The 22,437-nt window shown below is 34.6% G+C and overlaps 1 protein-coding gene across 8 annotated transcripts in view; it reads left to right on the forward strand.

The window, feature by feature from the left end:
• Positions 1–22,437, forward strand: part of SNX29 (sorting nexin 29) — a 158,866-nt gene that overhangs the window by 86,919 nt on the left and 49,510 nt on the right. For 6 of the 8 annotated variants that reach the window (XR_003255306.1, XM_026076631.1, XM_026076630.1 and 3 more), the window contains exon 19: positions 15,881–16,021. The exons of 1 other annotated variant lie outside the window; for it this stretch is intronic. Coding sequence is in view for 6 of the 7 variants with exons in the window: in XM_026076631.1 (XP_025932416.1) it covers positions 15,881–16,021 (141 nt within the window). In the remaining variant the exon portion in view is untranslated. Of the gene's footprint in view, positions 1–4,362; positions 4,801–15,880; positions 16,022–22,437 lie in introns of those variants that run through there. One more of the 8 variants, XM_026076637.1, reaches the window with a different exon arrangement.

The following is a 22,437-nucleotide window of genomic DNA, read 5'->3' on the forward strand; positions in this document are numbered from 1 at the left end:
GAAGCAGAAAAAAAATCTTTCAAAAAAAATTTAAGTAATCTCTGAAGGATGGAAACAGAACAGCTTATAAATTTTAGAGGAAAAATGTAAAACTAGTGTGACAGGCCAATGAAAAGTTTATGGAAGAACTTACAAAAACCATAAATTCAAATGATTCTCTTTCACGTGTGTCAGAAAGAGGCTACTTGCCAAAGTCAGTAGGACAAATGCTCAAGCTATAAAAGGAAGTCTCACAGAACATAAAATAGTAATAGAAAAATGAGTATTTTTTTTTTTTTTTAATCTCTATTCACCACGGAGATGTTCAGGGGATTCCCATTCTGGACTGTTCCCCCTGGAGAATTATCAGAATGCCTGTCTTAAATTGAAATGTCAGTAGAAGAGGTTACTGAATAAATAACGAATCAATCTCCACATGCTATTCACCAGGAGCTCAAGGACGAAATAGCTGAAAACTGTGATAGATTGCTTCACTGGAGTACCAGAAGATTTCTAAGTAGCTAATCTGACATAATTTTTGAAAAGAGTTTGGGGAAGTCTGTAAGAGTGAGTTGTTAGAAATTATTAGAAAAGTGGTAGAAAAACAGAAAACTTCATTATGCCATGTTTAAGGCCTGGCTTGTTTGCATGCAGTTCTAATCCTCTGCTCTCCAAAAAGTAAAACAGAACTGGAAAGAATACAGATACGGATGAAAGAGGATGAAAAATATGGCAGCTCTTCCACTTGAGCACATTAGGAATTCTCAGCCTTCAAAAAACAAAGTGAGAGGGGAACACAGTAGCAATCCTTCAAATCATGAAAAGCATGAGAAAAAAAAAAAAGGGGAATTTTAGTTATGTGTTTCAATACACAAATGAGAGTATCCATTGATTAATTGCTTGTAGATTCAAAGCAAACACGTGGGAGTTGTTCTCTCCCCAACCAAGGCTCTTCCTTAGGGATCCTTGATTGGCCGTCCCAAGATGGAATACTGAGGAGATGAGCCCTTGCTTCAGCCTCAATGTCTACTTTCTTTTGTTCGTTTTTATGTACTGGATAAAATACCTTTCATAATTCACTGAAGAATTTTTTTTTCTTGTTGAAATCGATGCATCTTGCAATAATAGTAAAGTTGAAGAAACTCGGAGGTCATGGTTTAGGATTAACCAAAGATGAGCTGCCATTGCAAAGCCTTGTAATGATAAAGTCAAATGTAGTCCTGAAATGGAAATAAGTATGATGAGGAAATCTTTTCTTCCATTAGTGTTTATCTTCTATGCATTGGCTCATTCCAAAGTTTTCAGAAGCACAGCCTTCCTATTTATACTTGATCTGATATGTTTTGCTTTGCTTCAGGTCTGTATCTTGAATATTAGCTTGTCATTCATTAGTGCTGACGAAGTACTAGTAAAATGAATTTTGTATCTGGGCAGAAAGATTGAGTAGATGACCAGTTGATGTCCTTATGAAGCAATAATCATAGGGATTATGAAAGCATTACTGGATGAAATTATCTGGGCAGTGACAGGAGATCGGACTAGATTGTCATAGCAGTTTTTTCTAGCAATAACTTATTAAAAACTACTACAGTTACCTAATGTGAGACGAAAAGAAGAAACCTCAGAGGTTTACTCTCTTACAAAGTTTGTGGCAGCTATTAATAAGGAAGCAGTTTATTAGCTTTAGAAGACCTAGCCACATAGGAAACTAAACAGTATGTTGTATACAGAGTAATGGTTAGGAAAGCCTAATAATTTAAACAGATAATTTGCATGTTAGGCTTCTTATTAAAATCAGAGTCAGGCTGGCAAAAGTCCACTCTTGTCTTACAAGCGTTCTGTCTTCTCCAGGTACCTTAACTAGGTGTTTTCTGACAACTACTCTGTGATCTGTGCAGTTTGCTGCTCATGTCTTTTGTGAATCCTGTAGTCAGGTGTTGCTCAGTCAGCTAGGCTACTATTAGAAAATAATTTCTTGTCTAGTATATCCATAGGGATAAAGACAGAATCCAAATCAGATTAAAAAAACACTTTTGCATCTATATTTTACCTCTAGATGGTGATAGTTAGTTGCAATTTTCTTTAGTGACTGCGAAGCAAGGTGATTATTGCAATAATATTATTTTATGATATTTCTCCAGTGTAGAGTGTCTTATTTGCTGCATACGTATGGATTCCACTTTCCTGAGAAGTATACAGCAAATGTTGTTAGTCATGCCTTTTGTTGCTATAATTACTAGTGGCTGACGCTTAAGATAATGAAACTGAGATTTTGTAATGCTGAAGTGATACCAGTATCAAAATGGCTACTTGCAAATCCTCCTTGTTTGCAGAATAATAAACATTTTAGGTTATACAAAATAAGATTAAAGATAAACATGTTAATCAGACAAGGGTATTGCTATTTGCATATGAATAAGAGGCCTCCTAAAATTATCATCACTAAATATTCTTTTTCTAATAACTTTTCCATTTCTGTGCCTCTCAACAGTTTAATATCGATTGACTAATCTCTCTTCTCATGATATTTCTTTCTATATTATTGAAAACGGTATTCTATTTTTCCTATCCACTTTCTCTGAAAGAATACCTTCAAATACTGGTGGATTCACAGTACTTGAATGCTCCTGCTTAAGCAGAGAGAATGATTTTCACAAAGACAAAACATCAAAGTGACGGAGGAGAGCAGTATCTGATAGAGGTTTTTGGGGTGAGATAGCCGACTGAGGCTGTAAGAGAATGACCAGCAAATACTCTGGGTGAGATGTGAAGCAGTGCAAGCACAGCCTGGGATCCGCTCTTCCGGCCAGACATGAATGTTGACCCTTACTGTATGTATGAGCCTGGTGTTATGGGTAGTGTTTCATCAAAGTAGAAATTTTAACAGTGGAAAACAATGAATTAACAGTTAAAATACTTTAAAGATAGGCAAAGAATTGCAAAAGTTAAGTCCAAAGTTGAATTCTATTTCCCTGAAATATAAGCAGCTAGCTTACTTTAGTAGCTGTGGCACTAAGCAGGGTGCAAAGGAGAAAGAAGAGTAGAGGCTTATAATGCCCCAACTCAGAGTAGCTTAGGGTGAATAGAGAAGAAAATGGCCTGGAATGATTAAAAGAATTTGAGAGAAAGATATGGCTCATGGCTTTCTGAAAAAGAGAGTGACTTGAGGGTACATAAGCTAACAGGTGAGTAGCCCCCTGTTTCCATAATGGGAGCTGAGGATGTGGCAGAGCAGTGTGGGGGTGGAAAGAGGGGAGTATACCAAGATGAGAGAGAGCATTGCAGGAGAATTAGCAAATATTAGCAAATATTTTTGTTCCTTGCGAGCTTTTATAATTATTTCTTTTTCTAAAGGAAACCATAAGGGTCTAAATTTGATCCATAGAAGTGCTTATAGAAATGCTAATCCAAATTCAATAAATACTAGGAAAATAAAAATAGAATTTCCATTTCATTTGTTTTGATACCTAATACAAAGACAAGAACATAATTTGCATTCAGTATTTGAGAGTTCCTGTTTGGTATGGGACTTCAGTAGTATCGTTGGAAAAAAAAATTGGAAGACAGAATAAGTAACTTATCTGATTTACATGCTGGCTGGTAAGATGCCTTTCCTCCTTCTGCTGGTCAGAGCTCCAAGAATTTTCTATTTGGAGAAAAACATGTCACTTCTGTCACTATACCTATTTTCTGTTCTGCAGAGCATTCTTTCACTGCAGTGTTTGTCATGCATTGCAATGACTAAATCGGTTCAAAGTGCATGTTTGTGAAATGGTACTAATCATTTTTGGGTATTATAAGTAATATTTCACTGTCAAAAGGAGCTAATTATGTGATCGTTTGAAATCTTGCATGCTGATACAAAGTATTAAAAAAATATATAGCGTAGGCGTGCTGCTTTTGTTTTTGTAGTGTCCAGGAACTTTAGCGCTAATTTGATGAATAACAAGTGAACTATGGCTACAGATGCACAGTGAGCGTAAGTCTGCATGTAGGTAATTGAGTTGGATAGTCCTAAAAAGCATGACACTTTTCTGTTTAGTAGAACAATGTTGCCATTTTTAAAGTTCGTGTTTGGTTGTGTATTCTCTCATGTATTTGACATCATATTACTCATTTTTATGAGCTATCTTACTAAAAAATGGAAGATTAAATAAACTAAAATGTATTATAATGTTCATAGTGTCTGTGCAATTAAGAATATACTTTTGTTGAGATAAAAGCTTGCTCCCTGTAATTGCTAATATCTCTCTGGTAAGCGTACATTAGAAGGAGACACAAAAAACTGCTTGTGTTGCAGCTAAAAAGTTTCATTATTTTGTTTGTTTTTCATTACACTTAAAAGATTACTGCAGAAATTCATAAATTTTATTATTTTCAAAGGGGGAACTTAACCATAAATGGAGTCTTTCAGCTGTGTCAAAAAATAATTTGCATTTTGGTTCATTTCTAACACTCTGAGGAAACTTCAGAGAATTCACCTCGGATTTATATTCCAAACAGTCAAGAAAGGTAGCTGCTAATTCCTTTTTTGTTCTATATTTCCCCTTTAGATTTATACCTTTGGTTTCTTGCATATGTTCTGAGTGCAGAAGTCATTTTGATAAAAGCTTCCTAGGCAGATTGAAATATATCACTACTCTCAGAAAAGCACACTATGAAATAGGGAGGAAAAATTTGTATATTCCAATCCCCTGAAAATAATTATTTCTTAAATTTTAACCAAAATCTTGTTAATTTAGGGTTCCTGAATCCTGAATAATCAAGATGTATGTTGAAGTTAAGGAAGAGTGGTTAATTTTAAGAGTTTTTACAACCTAGGAACTCAGCAATAGTTATAGACAAAAATCGATTAAAGCATTTGAGAATTTTATGTATAGTAATTTATGTTGTTTTGGCATGTATTACGGTTTACATCAAGTCTACATCAAAATGCACTGTAGAAGATAGTGGGTCCTGTGCTCTTAAAGGGCTGATTAGTTTATGCATTTGTAACTCTACTGTAAACACTCGATTATGATAAAGATCGTAGTTAAAGGGAGAACAGTCAAATAGTTTCTAAGCAAAGAAAGAGATTCTGTATTCTTAGATAATATAGAAATAGTTGCTGCTTTCAATTGAGTATCTGAGAGGCAATAGTAAAAGAATAATAATTGTATTTAAAATATAAAATAGCTCTCTACTATGAAATGAAATTCTATTATACCTTATTTCTAGATAACTGGATGATTTATTTGCTGTGCTTAATTGTTTGAGATTACAGAAAGAAAATACCAGAGAATGAAAGAAAATAAATCACCACAGTCTATAAAATGGTTATCTGTTTTTTGTTATATAACTTAATTATTTGAAAAAGTAGCTTATTGCTCATTTTTCTATTTTCTATTTCTATTTCAATCTTATGTGCTATATATGAATGGCCATGTAACTCGTAACATTTACGTTTTGTAGCGTTCCTCTCACGTGCTTTTAGAATTGTGAAATAGAGTTAGTCTCCTGCCAATAACCTCTAGCTGGCTGGACTCGGTGTTCTGGCAAAGAGCTAGTTTAGACTGCAGAACTGCAATCTGAGAGGAAACAAAAATTGATGTTCTTCCTAGGATGGACATCAAAAAGACTTCTGAGCCACTTGCTGCTCTATTATGTAAACCAGAAAGACACAGTTTCTGAAAACACACTTTTAATATTCAAGTTATGGTTACTGTTTGTCTACTTTCTCCCATAAATTAGCAAGCATTAATTTCAGACCACCTCACTAGCCTCAATACTTCAGAAAAGTCTCTCCATGCCGGGAGGGTTCCTTTATTTTGCGAATCTGAGCTGGTGTAGTCAACTGTTTCCTTAGCATAAACCACCTTCCAGGAGCTCAATTGCTAGTCCCTGAAGCATCACTGTTCCCCTAGCAGTATACATGATTTCTAATATTCACTAAATGATTTAGATCAGAGTGAGTGAGTAATGGCATTATTATTATCATCATCATCATCGTAAAACAGTACATGGGAAACAGGAAAAAGTAGTAGTTACAGAGAAGCTAATCCCAGAACATCTGCACCTCCCGTTAAAATGAATGAACGCTCTTCCTTCCACAGAAAGACTGTTCTGTTATTTTTCTCAGATTATGTTAACAAAACTCCACAGAAGTACAGTCAGTTTTGTTTATGCAAATATTGTGGGTTGTAAGAGTCTTGTTACCAAATATTAAGTTAATCATTACCTGGGAATTGTTGCATTAGATATTAATTTTTAAGAATATTTCAGTTTTCTATAATGTGTATAACACCAGAAAGAATTGTTTCTACAGCTCTTATGTCCTGGTGCTGTCTACACAGAATCTGCCAGTAGTCTCATCCATAGCTTTATGGTCTTTATATTCATGCAGTTTGGTGTTGCTAGAAATTGTGCTTATAATGAAAGAACAAAATGTATAAACCCAGCTAACCATCCAGAAACACTTTGCCCTCCTGCAGTAAGAATTTATGATGAACAGTTCATTTATTAACACTATAATTTAATTTTTCTACATACACAAATACAACATTTGTGAAAATTTTTGAAAACTACCAATGAAATAATGAATGATTCATGCCTTCTGCTATTAGGAAGACCAAGTGAATTGGAATGTGGCTTATGCCTTAATGGTAGAAGAACAGTTGAGATTTATTCTTAAGAAATTGTTTGTCAATATTGCAATGCTTAATACACAAATCTAAAAATAAAGTCTTATGTTTTAGATTAATTTTATAGCTATTCTTGACCCTTACAAATATGGTGCCTGGAGTGAGTGGTGTGAAGGTCTAGTACTTCAGAAAGTAAAATGTTAAAACTTTGCTGCATCCTAAAACTGTGCATGAAGTCACAAAAAATATGAAATGTAATCACATTAGAAAAATTCTTTTATCGGTATTCACAGGCTTTTAAAAATGGAAGTACTTTCACTTAAGCTTTACTGCATAAACTCAGGAATAACTCTACACTCTTTTACTAAAACTTTGTTGTAATGCCCTCAAATAAGTGGCACAATATACTTCTTGCAAATGAAGACATATGTAAACTCAGTAATCTTCTTAGAGAATCAGCAGAGAAATTCTGTTGTTGTTAACGAGAGTTTTGCTTTATAGTTCTGAGCACTGAAATTCTTGCCTCTTAAATTTCTTTGACAGTTTTATTTGTGATTTTCTTGCCCAATTCCTATGGGAAGCTTATAGTGGAGGCCATGAAAATGGTAAACTGGGGTAGGTAGTTGAAAAAAACTTTTAATCCAGATAAGTTCTTGTCTTCAGTTACTACTTCCAGCTCTCTGTAATTCTGAACTGGACTTTCAGGAGATCATGTTTTTGTTTGATGTTACCTACCCACAGCTGTGGCAAAAGAGGATGTCTTTTTATGATGCTGTTTGATAGTGTACTCGTTTAAGAACAGAAAGGAATTTTTCCTTGTTAAGATTAGTAAGAGATATGGGAATTTTTTTTTTGTCTTTTGTTTTCCCTCTTGCAACACAAGTAAGTTACAATAGGGTTAAAATATTTTAAAAGATAATTTTAGGACATTAAGCATTATTTTTTTGCAGTTTGCACCTGGTATGGAATTATTATTGTTTTATGATTATCTAATACAATATATAGTTATTTAAATGGACTATTTGAAAGGCAAGAGGTAAAGGAGACATTTGATTTTGCTGGTGGATCCTGCCTGTAAGAGGGGGAAATGCTGAAATGCTTGCAGTTTTGCAGTTTCAGCTTCCTCCATATCATCTTCTTGCATGGTTCCTGTTGGCTTTTCTTACCCAACAAGGTGACAGAACAAGCGTATCACCAATGGAAGTCAAAGGATCATTTGTTCTGAACTATTGTATGCTGCCTGGGAAAGCAAAAAGACAGAATTAAGCATATAACATCTCCCTCCCTGTGCAATCACCTCCCCCATCCTCCCCACAAACAGTGTTCAAATTTAGTTTTAGGAGAACAGCATAAAATTCATTTAAGGACTGTCATTCATTCAGTGGTTTATCCTGCTGAGTGCTAGCAATGTGCTTCTTAAGATATATGTGTTCTGGTATGATGGACAGGTTTGATTATTAATTTCTCACCCTTTTTTATCTTAATCTGTTCTATCTGAGCAGATATTCCTCTATCTGACCCAAATTACATCTCATCTTGCAGAAACATTTTATAGCTTTTTTACCAAGAATGAAACTCTAACAGAAATTGAAGCATCCCTACTAATTTGTGTTTACTTCCTTTTTTCTTGCTGTACTGAATATTAAACTGTAAAGATAAAACTATGGGCCAGAAATACTCCAAAGTTATTTGAAGTATTAATTAAATTTAAAGGAAAACTTTCACTAGTCAATGGAAATAGCTCAGTTGAATTCATATTAAGAAAATGGGGCCAGTTTGCTGGGTGCGTTTTTGTTTTCATGATGATTTGGGTTCTCTCTACCAAACCAGTTGCTGATTTTTTTCCTGTTTGTTATCACAGGCTTGGGCATTGATTTGAAAGGCGTATGTAACAAACAGGATCTGCAGAAAATCCAGCTTTAGTAGGGAGGAAAAAGAAATTAGAAATATGGTAGTGAAGAAATGACATTAGAATTGCTACAAAACCTATGGGTTTTTTTGGGGGGGTTGGTTTCTCTCATTTTATTTTATTGTTTATTTTTTTGATGTATAGTCAGGCATTTCCTAGTGTTAGGCAGAAAAGACATGGTAGTTGTAGCAAATGTCACAGCAGCTTCATTAATGTAGATGAGCTCTTTTGCATTCCCTATGTTGCCTGTCACTTTTTTTTCTTCTGTGCTTGTAAGAAAAACTGTGACCTTGTGCAGTACAGGATTGATTCTTTTCAAACTTTCTCAGTATTCGTTGTGTCCTTTGAAGTGTTCTGCTCTTGGGGTTCTCTAGCGTTTTGTGCCATTGAATTGTCTATGCAGTACAGCAGAGGGATACATACCTTCCCACCAGCATTATTTTCTCCTCTTGTGACATTTTTCTTGCCTCTGGAATTGGAGAAGAACTGACATGGACTTTAACTCCACCAGCTTTATATTTTTGGAACTCCTATCTACAGAGTTCTCTGATGGCTAGAATCTGTTTTTCGTTATGTCTTCAGATCATCCTACCAGGAAATGTGAGCCATATTTCTAAGGAAGATTCAGAAATAACTTGGTTTAGGGAAATTCCTACCTGATGCTTAATCTGGCATCTCTGTAACCATGCATGTCTGTGCAACAGAAGATAATTCTTTGTAGTATCCTGTTCAGTGTGTCTTCCTACCTGTTTTGATCGAGAGAGAGAGACAAAACAGAAATGTAAAATAAACATATGCATCCAGAAGAAAACCCACCTGCATGAAACTTCTACAGCTCTGATGAAAGAGTTTGGATTATGATAATTTAATCAGTGGCGGCACATGGGGACCTGGAGGAAGTTGGAATTCTGGCCTTTGTCCTTCTTCTCCTCAGGTTTCTGTACCTATGTGGTGAGAAACTGTGTCCAATAGTTACTAATCTGTTAGCGGTATGTGTTAACAGCATTTTTGACTTAGTAGTGATTAAAGATTCCTTAACCTGTTAGAAACTTTTAGTTCATAAAACAGTATAATGAGACTAGGGTTTATTAATTTCAGTATAGAATCATTAATCTAGTGCTTTCAAATTAGTTCTCAAGTTTTTAGGCATTTCAGTAATCAAGTTATCAGGTTGTTGGCTGAAAAACAAAGCATTCTTAAATTATTAGCTGTTTTAGCTTTTTGTCTTCAAATCTTTGACTTCAGTCATGTTTGTGATGAGAAAATAACAGATTAATTCATTAAATGTACTTATTAATTGAAATTTTTGTGAGCTGTTGTAAGTCATAGCTACAAAGAGAGGTCACTAGTCAGTCTTTATATGGGAGACCTAATTGGAAAGTGCTCCTAAATTACAAAAAAATTTACTTATTTGGTTTTTGATGTACAAGAGAATATTAAAGTGAAATCTTTTTGTCTACACTCAAATAACCATTCTGGGAGTTATTCTATTTTGCTCTGTAAGTGGGTTCTTTCCCTTGAATATTACTTAATTGGTTTAGGAAATGAATCATTTTAGGAAAACATGAGCATCTGGAAGGAAATGTAGTGATTTGAAATTGATTTTTAATTTGATCAAGGAATGAGCCTGAGCATTGTCCTTTAAACTTTTTAGAACGTCATGGGTAAAATATTGTTCTGTAACTTCGTTTAGATTTTTTTCAGTAGTAGAAAGCAGTGTCCCTCTAAGGTACAGCATGGTAATTTGGGACAAGTGTAGACAAAAGGCTGATTTTAAACTATTTCAATGAAGAGAATTATTAGTAGAGTTTAGCATTTGTGCATTCATCAGGCTTCCCATCATTACTCACCTCGTCTCCTCCTTCATGCCTGACAAACTCTCTGTAGCTGATTTGAATATCACCTGCAGCCTAGCCTACATCTTTGTCACATCCTGTGATTCATCCCTTATCTCCCACACCTGTTTTTCCCTAATCCCCCGTATTTTACTCCCTGTTGTCATTCTCTTTCTTTGGAATTCCTGTTCTAGAAATCTGTGTATCTCCATTTTCCCTGCATGTCCCTTATTCCAGAACCTGCTTCCCTCTGACCTCCTTGCCATACAGACTCCGTACACTCCACCATCTTTTTCCCCCCTCAAAAAATGAATTATGCAGTTTGTCTACATTTGAAATTATACTGGGAGAGTTGGAAGAGCTAATGTGAGTGGGATAGGAGTGGGCGAGTCTGCTGAACTTGCTTTCTTTGCTTCCTACCTGGGTAATTACAGAGTGGTGGAATGCTTTTGCAACCAGCATAATGGGCTTTTGTATTTGTCTGTTCATGCCTTCAGTTTTTCATCAAAATAAGGATTTTTTTTTTTTTTTTACTCTTGATTACTAGTATGCTTGTAGAATAATTAAGATTTGATATTAGAAGCCATTGTGGTAGAAACAGAGGAAATTAAGTAGAGTGCTGACAGTGCTTTGTGGGGCCAGTTTTAATTCTAGTAAATCTACTATTTTGCAGATTCTCTAGTTTTCTTGATTACAACTTCAGTTTACAATCTAGACCAAGTCATAATCATTGTGAAGAAATAACCTTTATTAAAAAATAATGCTTAATATTAAAATGATAAATTGTTTTCCTCTTGTCATCTCTGTGATTTATAAATGATGATGCCTTTTCTGAGACTGACCTCTCATACAGTGGCTGTTCCCAAGTTGCTGTGAACAAACGGCCATTGCTACAGGAAGGACTGCTGAGCTCAGAACCTAGCTCTAGATTTGTCAGAGGCTTCTTGAGCAAATTACAAGGAAGTGCTTTTGGGGTGTTTTTTTTTTTTGTCTCTATTTTTTCATCTTGTAAACTTTGATAATGCTTCTGCTTCATCTGGGTAGCTATGCAGTGCTTCAAAATCAAAGTAATAAGAGTTATAGAAATTTTTAAATAACAGAGGGAATTTGTAGAGAGAATTCTGGGTTGCTTCTAGAGAAAAATATAATTCTTTGAGACATCGATGGTGTCTCCCTATGCAGTAAGGGTTAAAGAAGACTAATATTGTAGTAAAATATCACTGAAATCTTGAACTTGCTTCGCTTGCTCGGAAATCAAGGATCATCATCATAGCATCTGTTTAGCTGCTTCTATATTTGACAGCTACAGATTACATTGATTTACTGTTAAAAGACCGTGAATGAAATTGTGGATACCTTGAAGATAATGGCAATATTCCCATTGACTTTTAAGAGAAGTTCAAACCATGCCTCTCAAGATGCTTGATTTATTAGTATTTCAAAATGTTGTCTACAAAGATAATTGTTCCCTGTTCCTCCTTTACTTATGTTGTATGCTCTGTATTTTATTTAAACAAGGATAACTGCCTGTATGCCTTATATGACTAGATTAGAACAAGTTTAGCCAAAGTTTTACCTTTAGGATTTGCTTTGTTTGATTTTCCAAATGAGTTTGTATTAAGTGTCTTGAAATACCTTGGCTTGTGAATAGTATTCCCTGTTGAGATAATAAAGCTTTAAATGTGTGTACTAAATCATGAACTTTAGTATACCTTTTAATGTCTATTATATGATAATCAATAAATTCAATGTGACACGGGGCTCCAGATGTTGGATTTTCATGCCTTACAGTCTAAATGAAATCAATACCTGTGTACTCAAAAAACCATGAAGTTGTTCTGTAACATTTTTATCTAAGAAATTAACCTACGTTTTTGCAGTCCTTAGAGATTTCAATTACAGTGTACTGGTTTCCTTAATTAGTTAACTATGGGTTACAGCTTAACAGGTAATATTGAACTGCATGATTCACCAAATCACAAGTGCCAAGATAACTGTTTAGTTAAATTAGGATTTCCATATTAAATAACCTGGTTTAAAAATAATTTAAGTTTTTTTTTTTTTTTTTTGTAGGGAGGCTGAATCAAATATAAGTCTTAGGAATGTATACTAATTTTCAAACAGAATATGCTGCTTGAGACTAGAGCTGAGTAAATAAAAAGTATTTAAAATAGTTTTCAATATGTTAAATGAATTTTGTCTTACCCAAACAGTTTGTTTCTCTGTAGACACTTACAGAAATTATGCAAAACACTTGCATTTCATATTTTATTTCTTCAGAGATGTATTGTGTTGTTAAAAATGATGGTCTCGTAGGTACGTAGTTATCTTTATCCCTGGCTTTATTTTCAAAACGGAAAAGAAATCTGAATACTTCCTGCAGAATTATTATGGTAGTTCCACCATTACGCTATCTAAATTCCTGTTGCCAAAACCAGTTATGTTTTTGTTTACATATGCACACGGAACTCACTAGGTGTGCCAATTTTGGAACTGTGGTATTCATTTTCTGTTCATCATCATCAAAAGTGATTAAGTTATTTACAATGGTAACCAAACACTTTAGTTATAATCCAATAGAATCTGATATTATAATATTTCACTGTAGGAAATATTCATAATTTGTTAGGAATTATATGGTATCTGTTAGAAAATCTTGTATTTTGCTAGTGATGACTGTCCTCTGGAATCTTGTTCAAAATTACCTGTTTCTGGTCACCTCTTCTTGATTTCAAGTGGGAAGCATTTTTCTTTAAAATTTCACAGTTTTATGGATAATGTGCAAAATAATTTCTCAGAATTGGTACTCTACTCCCAGAATGAATTGGGGGAATCCTTACTGTAATAGTAGCCCCAAACAATAGGGGCTGGGATCAGTGGCACAAAGTCCAGCTGGGGGCCAGTCCCCAGAGATGTGTCCCAGGCATTGATACTGTTTAACATCATCTTTAGTGAGCTAGACAATGGGATAGAGTGCACCTTCAGCAATTCTGCAAATGATACAAAACTGGGAGGAGTGGTTGATAGACCAGATGGGTGTGCTGCTATTGAGAAGGTCCTTGACAGGCTGGAGAAATGGACTGACAGGAACCTCATGAAGTTCAAGAAAAAGAAATGCCAAGTCCTGCATCAGGTGAAGAATAAGCCTGTGCACCAGTACATTCTGGGGACTGACCACCTGGAAAGCAGCTTGGCAGAAAAGGATATGGGGGTCCTGATGGACACCAAATCGAACATGGGCCAGCAATGCACCATTGCGGCAAAGAAGGCTGCCAGCATTCTAGGCTGCATTAAGAAGAGCATTGCTAGCAGGTCAAGGGAAGTGGAGTGAGTCCACCAAAGGGCCCTGATAATTAAGGCATCTCTTAAATGAGGAGAGGCTGAGAGAGCTGGGACTGTTTAGTCTGGAGAAGAGAAGACTTGGGGGAGTCTTATCCATGTGTATAAATACCTGATGGGAGGGAGTAAAGCAGACAGAACCAGACTTTTCTCAGTGGTGCCTAATGACAGGATGAGAAGAAGTGGACACAAATTGAAATACAGGAAATTCCATTTAAATACAAGAAAAACTTTTTTACTGTAAGGGTGATCAAACACTGGGAACAAGTTGCCCGGAGAAGTTGTGGAGTTTCCATCCTTGGAGATAGTCAGAAGACAACTAGACACAGTCCTGAGCAACTTGCTCTAGTTTACCCTGCTTTGAGAAGAGGGAGTGATCTCTAGAGGTCCCTTCCAACCTCAACTATTCTGTGAATATTTGGATGAAATAATAAAGAGTAGGTCCTAAAGTCAGACAGCTGTGTAGCCTTGCTAGCTGCTAAACATGCTGAAAATCATGCCAGTTATACATAAAGTGAATCTATATTTTAGAATATTTAGTTGGTATATTTTTATTTTTGTTGTTCTTCTGCTTATTCTTATTTCCTCTGTAGGTCTTGAGCCTTTCTTTTTCCGCTGAGGAAATGAGGTTAATGCTATTTGTCTTCTTGCCCATCAAAGTTAATCTCTGTGTTTTTCAGTCTTTAAAAGCTTCTGTTTTTATTGAAGACTTTTGCTCCAGCTACCAGGACCTTACACTGACTGGTCCATTTCAAACACACTCGGCAGAGAATTGGGGATTTCAAAGCTAATTACTTGCCCATCATTTCTGTGAACAGGTGTCTGTAGAGATAAGAGGAATTCTTAACAAGCCCCAACCAGAGAAAGGCTGTATAAGCTACTTTTGTGGGAGAAAGCATTCACTAAGACATCACTGGATCTCCTCTCAAATATTGCGAATCCTTAGTAAAAGTTTGTTTTTTTTTCTTGGACTCAGTTAATCTAGAGGAGAAAGACCTTATGACTGTCTCAGTACGAAAAGCTTTAATTCAGAGTTGGAATCAACCACATTGAAATCCAAATGTCATTAGTTCTAGTACTCAGGAAAATCCAATTGTATTGCCCCCTCTCTGTGTGATGGTCACTGGCATTGCTCTTTTAGATAAGCATTCTCCTGGTACTCAGCTTACAATTTAATTTACTGCTTTTGACTGGAGAACAAAGGCAGTGTTGTGCCATCAGTTCTAGTCCAGTTTAACTCATGACGCAAAATACTGAAATCACTAATACCTTTAAAAAGGGGGGATGGGGGGAGAGAGAGAATGAGGTATTACTGAAAATGCCTAGAAAAAGATCATGCAATCAAAGATTCCAGACCTTGAGTTTTGCTGCTTGGTTTGTTGTTTCTGAGCCATGCTGTTTCTCCATTCTTTTAAACTGTGAGTTTAAAGGTGTGAAGAAAGGTTTTTCCCTAGTAATGCATGAAATCTTAGCATTCTGTGAGTATGTTACTTCTGTATGAAGTTTTCCTAGAGAATATGAATATTTATCGTTTAATTGGTAATATGCTCATGAAATAATGTGGCAAAAAAAACCCCAGAATTGCGAAGTCTACAGCTGTGTTAAATTATACTTAATGCTCTGTACAAGCAAAAGGAATGAACTGTGTTTATTTTCCAAACAATAACATTTCTAGTTAATTTTACAAGTATACGTTTTTAGAAAGCAATTTAAGATTCAAAATTTGCCTTTGGATAGAAGTATGTTTTGCAATTCTGATGCTACACAGCCAATTTACAAAGTTGCAAAACTATATCGAATGCATAGAAATCAGTTTTATAGTGGTATTTTTTTTTTGGGGGGGGGGGGGTGTCAATGGCCAGTAGAATATGCTGGAAACCGTGGTAATGAAAAGCACTGCCACTGTTGTCCCAGAATCTTGTTATGATGAGCAAGCTAAGTTTGTCTTGATAATATAATAATAAGAAAGAATGAAAGAAGGAGAAGGAAGGAGGGAGAATTAGATTAATGACCTGTTGAACAGAAACACTAAATGCACAAACAGAGATGTATCTATGGATAAATGGTCATGAAACTCCTGGTACCATCCCATCATAAAGGTGAAAGTGTTATGCTGGGAGCTTTGAAGAGTAAAGGAGACAAAATTATTTCAACAATTTATCTTTAAATTATTTCTTTCTTTGTCTATCGTTTGGCAGGTTTATATTAGGATAAAGGATGATGAATGGAATGTGTATCGAAGATACGCAGAGTTCAGAAGCTTGCATCATAAATTACAGAATAAATACCAGCAAGTGAGGACCTTTAACTTTCCACCAAAAAAGGCCATTGGAAACAAGGTACCTGAAAGAATACATAATATCAATAAGGGTTGAGGAGGGGTTAAAAAAAGACATTTGCCTACACACAAAAGAAAGAGGTGGTTATCATAAAACATTTTTTACACCTGCTAGGCAATACCTATTATTTTTATACAGACTTCCTCCTCATCAGCTGCAGGCTCATTTATTATGTATTTATTGCACTGACTCTTGCACTCACTGAAAGAAAACTATGTTTATTGAATGACATATTGATGACATACACACTAGACAAATACACAGAACCCAAAATACTGTACTTAAAACCTATATATATAAGACAGAATCTCTACTCCATTCTTTTCAATAAATGCCAGCAATTAACACCACTCAGGAATTCCTGTGATGTTGCTATAAACTATAAACTGTAGTTACCTATCTAAATTCCTTAAATTTCCTGTGTTGTTCACCTGTGTTTCCTGTGTTCAGTTATTTTAAGTTCTTGGAACAAGTTTTTAAGAAGTATTTGGGCGCATAATTCCCAAAATCTGGGTCTTTGTGTCTTAGTTCTCCATCTGTTATTACTATTTTCTGTTAATGTCTTATCTCCTCTATTCCAGCTTCTGATTGATTGATTAATTTTTAATATAGTGTTGCAGCCTTGGTAACTATTCATTCTTATTCCTTTATTTTGTAATCCACTAAGCTATTCCTCTCACTGCTATTTCATCATAACAGTATTTATCACTTGCTAGAATAGATTTGCAGTTTATACACTTAAGCGATCAGTTTATCAGTTTCTCACCTATATAGATGATCCAGTCTGTAGACTAAATGATATATATTTTTTTAGTTAGTGAATCTAGATATTTTACTGAAAGTAGTAGATATTAACGAGTAATTGAGAGTAGTTGCCATGTAGTTCTCATTCGGATCTTTTAACTTTATTGTCTAATGATAGTTCTTTAATTCCTTTTCTCTTTTACTAAGATACTGTTTTCCTTAAACACACATTGGCTAAGGCTCACAGCAGTTCTGGACAATTTTTAGAACTTTACATTATTTTTGGGAACAGTGTGAATGTTAGAGGCTGTTTTTGAAAAAAGCGTGTACACACACACACACGTACATACGTATGTATGTCATTTTATGATTCAATAACTTATTGATAAGTATTAGTCAAGAAGTCAGTATACCAGAGCTTGATTATTTGCTTTGATGTTAATTTGTTAGTATTCCACTATTAAACTGAAAAGAATAAAAATCAAATGCCAAGTTTTGGGTTATTTTTATTTAAAAAAATAATTGTGAATAAGAAAAAGTAGGTGTTAGCATTCTGAAGACTCGGACTATTTGTCTGTTGTAGCTTCAGACAAACAGTAAAACTGTTATTAGCACTTTAAAGACACTAAAAGAGAGAGCGTCATTAGCAAAAAAGGTTATGTAATCCTTAATCACTGAAACTTTAAAATGTTTAAGAGTTTAAATCAAAGGCTAAAAATCTGCAATATACATCATGAATCCAGTGAGGACTGAGAAGAAATGTAATCAGAGTAATTCATCTTTACAGTCAAAGAACAATCTGGAAAATTTATTTAACTAACACAAGTAAAATATTTGAGATTCAAACCATGCTTATGGCTTAAACTTACATAGTAAACCACTGAATGCTTAAATCATCATTCCTAATGTTAACCGAATTTGTTTCCTTCTGTCAGATTTTATCCTATTTATTCCTTTCATTTATGTGCCTTAATGTCATTGGTTCTTGTCTCAAACATCTAAAAAGTAATAATCATAGTGAACAGTTTTAATGATTAAAAGGAGGCTGAAATAATGAGTAAAATGCTTGCCAAAAGATCTTCGTATTTCATATCTTCATGACATGTTTGACTTATGACCACATTAGTACTTGCATTGGTAAAATGTCAGAATCATTCTAATTTAATTTCTCTTGCAACTTTGTGTAGGGAAGGAAAATCACCATTGCTAATTCACAGAATTAGCATATTCATAATTCATATAAAATTTCCCCAAAAAAGAGGAAAAAATCATGTTTACAAATTCCTTAATGGCATTCAAATTTAAGTGAATAATGATTGTGAATGTTTAAAGGTAGTAACTCTGATCTGAATTCAAATAATTTCCCCAACGCTCCCATAAAAATGAGTAGGTGAGCTTGGCACTCATGATAGGAAGTAAGAAGTAATGTACATAATTTGGAATAAAAAGAGGTAGTGTATGTATGCATATATATGGAATTTATCAATAAAATCTGTAGGTCTGTTTACTTGACATAAATAAATTCCAGAGTTAATATATTTGCTGACTGGCTATAAAGTACCAAATGAAAGTGCTTATGAAAGTTTTTCTGCTTTTTCATGTATTAGAAGATTATACATTTTTTCATTCCTTTTCTACTGGATAATTTTATAATAGAAATTATGTATTTTCTTCTGTGTTACATAACTGATTTTTATTTTTTAAGTGGTGGAGTCTCAGGCACTTCAGTAAATTATAAAAATCTTTTTTTTTTGAGCTTTTTGATATTCTTTCATCCTTAATTATTTTAAATACTAATTGAATTATAACTTCAGTTGTTCCAATTGAAACATAAAACATTAACAGTTGAGCAACTCATTAGAAAATTTGCATTGCATTTTCATTCAGTGCTTTAGCTATGCTGAAATTCTGCCTTAATCATGCAGAAAACTGCAATCACTTTGTCTCATATCGGATGCTTAGAAAAAGTAACTGTTTTTTACAGTAAGAAATGGATGCTATCCATTTTAGTCCCTGAGTGAGTACTGTGAGGACACGTATGCCAGTTGTGTACTTAGCATTGATCACCAGTTTTGCATCTGGAAACCTGCTGCAAGTCACATAATGGTGTTTTTATCTCAGCTTTCCAAGGGTTTACCTCAATATGTCACACAAGAGCTTATTTCACAGCATATCGTGTAGGCAAATTCTTGTCCTTTAAATGATGCCATTATCGGTGCCATGTTGTGGTATGTATAGCATTTAGGATTATTGCATGTTTTTGTGCAATAAGATCATGCTTCATGAACAATTACCCTATAGATGTAGCAGAAATAGCAGCCCCTTGGAAAACATTGCACACTGACTGCCTGAGATGGGTTAATGGCCTTGAGATGGCACTCCTTTCCATGCGAGAGCAAGTCGAAGTAATGGGAAGAGCTAAAATTTCAGTGTAAAATTAAATAATTCATGTGGGAATATCTGTCTGTTTTGAAATCATATAGACTTTTGAGTTTAGGATGAGGGTGCTGCGCAGAATCTTACAAGTTAAAATGTTTGGTAATAAGCACTGAAAGAGATATTGTCAATATATCCAGATAGATTTCAGCGGAAAATATTTCTCTGTGATACTGTTTTTAATAGACTTGCAGCTGTCTTCCTGTTTCCAGATTAATCAATATGATCTTAAATCAGTGCCTGAAGAACAGTTTCTGTAGCTAAATTCTGCTAGCAAAAGCATCTCTATTCAGTTTAGGTCAGTCTATAATTTTGATATCCTTTACAAATCTGTAGTATTATTAGGTGCCTGAATAGCATATTGATAAGACATACTCCTCCACTTGGTAATGGGTAAAAAACGACTATTTTATGTTTTGGCAAATGATGCGTGCTTTTATTTCCTTCAGGTCTGTACCTGAATGATGTTATTCATTGCACATCTTCAATACACTGTGCTTGGTACTGTGATGCTAATTAAGGTGCTATGCTGCTTCTAAATGTTAGTGGCACTAAAAGAGGCTTTACTGTAACCAATACCTCCCTTGATGCCTGCTCTGAGTTTGTTGTTCAGTTATGTGCCTCAGATTTAGGGAACCTCCAAGACCACAAAGAGGACACCTTGTTCTAGGGAATGACTTTGAACCGATGGTGCAGAAAGTCACAAAACGCTATCCCAGAGGTTGCTATGCAAAATATTGGAGGACTGATGAGGGAATGTGCCCAAAGGACAGTCATGTAGAAAAAAGCCTATAGAGTGCTATTAATTTTCCTGCCTACTACAATAGAAATCAGGGAGATCATGTTCAAATGCAAGGTTACAGAGCTTGACACTGACAAAATGCAAAAAGAAAGCAGCATTTCAGCTGAATGAGGATTTTAAAAAATGAGAAAATCAAATGTTTATTATTACTGACATCATTTCATCAGGTAGTAGTGAAATGTGAAATATTTAACAATCATAAAACAACAGATTAAGAATCTAATATTATTAATTATTCTAATTATCATATTTTTTATGTATTTGTACCTTTCACTTGTTTGCCTTAAGTCAGGACAATTTATCTTACAGTTTGTTTTTGATCTTTCAACAAATTTATGTATCTATGGCTAGAAGCTAGCTTTAACACTTGAGAAACCTAAGTCTAATGTACAGAAAACTGTTATAATAATATAGTCACAAATTAGTAGAAAGTGACCAAGGAAGAGAAAGTTCTACTTTTGACAAGTAATCTTTCAATTACAAAGACGAGTTTGTATTTGGCTTTCAGGTTGATTGATCTCAGTTTAAACGTTTGGATGTAGCAAGGTAGAGCTAATGTAAAGCAATGAAAAAGATAATTTGACTTAAATATTGATCTGAATCAAATCAGAATAGTTAATTTAATTACTAATATGTGTAATTTGACAGGAAATGATAACAGTAATGCTAATAAAACTCCATGGATTAAGTTTCTTATTTACTAGTTCCCGTGCTGTATATTTTCTGTGAATGATCTTTCAGTGCTGCTAGCAAATTATTGTCAAAATCTTTATAAGTAGTCCTTGCAAGAATATGTATTCTTCTTTCATCGATTTTGTGGAAAAGAGGGAAAATAGAAAATGGAGAAAGTTGTATTTGTTCTCTCCTGTTATGCCTACAAGGGAAGTATATTCTTAGTAAAGTTGCTCATTGTACATTTTTGTAGTTGATTTTTTTTTAACTTCAGATCAATTTATGTACCATGTATGAAGCTGAACTGCATCTTTAACACTTGAATTGTTTGTTCTGTAATTTTAAACATGCTCCTCCTGTGTCAGCCTGTTTTTTGGTTTGCTGAATATTTTCTATGCAGATGTATATAACAATACAGGTAATTTCTGACCATGATTTTTCTTACGTGAAATACATCTTTGCCGTTTAGCTAGCCTCAAGGTATTTTGGAACTTTCGAGTTTATACTTCTGTCATCATGGTTTAAGTCTTTGATGCGAGTACTGCCATCCTGCCAAGTTCCTAATGTCTAAAGGACTGATTTGCTCCCATGAGCATCTCTAAGTCTAGAGAGTACCGAGTTATGTAGGCCACATCTAAAGCTCCTGAAGAGAAGCTTCCTATGATCATAACACTTGATTTCAAAGGGATCCCTTTATGCTTTTGTATAAAAAAATGTTCTCTTTCTTCATTTAAGATGAAGCAATTTTCTTACCCTTAATTTCCAGACCTTTTATTCTTGATGCTGTGTTGGTGCCTCACTTCTTGAAATGTTACTTTCAGATTAAGGGTTAAGTAATAATGCATGAGTATTTCTTGGACCTGTTATTCTAATTTTTTTGAATGTTGCAATGTCCTTAAGCTCAGTTGGTACTTATGCATTAGGCAGATTTTAACACCTAAAGAATGGATTTTAGGAACTGAGTAAACATCTAATTAAGTATCCTATTACAAGGGTATGGTTCCAATAGAGGACGTATCAAAATAGAAATGATTCTTGCTTCTACTAAAGATGTTAATTCAGTGATTGTCTAAATGTGTAGAAATTGAATAAGATACCTTTCCACTGAGTGCTGACTTGACTGCATGGTATCCTTTGCTTTCCTTTAAAACATCAGATACCCCACATTAAAAGAATACACAGCACTTTTTTAAGTTTAGGAGAGTGACTTTGCCATGACTTCTCAGCTGCATCAGAAGAGCAATACCGAAATCTAAAATAAGTATTCTGTCTAGGAGAAAATGCTGAGTGTAGCACCATTCATCATTTTTAGCCTGTGCAACCAAAGTCTGTGAACTGTTTCTCTAGCCATATTCAGTTATAGCAATAAATCCTGTTGCATGTCCAAGTACTAGATTAATAACATAAATCTGTCTCTCTCTCACCTATCAGTGACTTAGCTAAATTGTAGATTATTTTGTGTATGTAGTTATTTAATAAGTTTGTAAATATATTTCATATATCTTAAAACGTATCTGTATCTATGCACACATATAAGGAAATGTGTATGCCCTATATATACATATATAAAATATATATAAAATATATATATACACATATGTGTGTACCTAAGTACATATCCTAAATGTTTCCTTCAAGTTTCTGGAAGATATCTTGTAATTCTGCATGTTCCATTCACCAGGGACTTTGTCTTTCTCCCACTGAAGTCAGCAGACACCCTGCCTTTGCATGAACAGTGCAGACATTCCAGTTTTTTTCCCAA

Source organism: Apteryx rowi, unplaced genomic scaffold (assembly GCF_003343035.1).
Source record: "Apteryx rowi isolate R43461 unplaced genomic scaffold, aptRow1 scaffold_436, whole genome shotgun sequence".
Classification (NCBI taxonomy): Eukaryota; Metazoa; Chordata; class Aves; order Apterygiformes; family Apterygidae; genus Apteryx; species Apteryx rowi.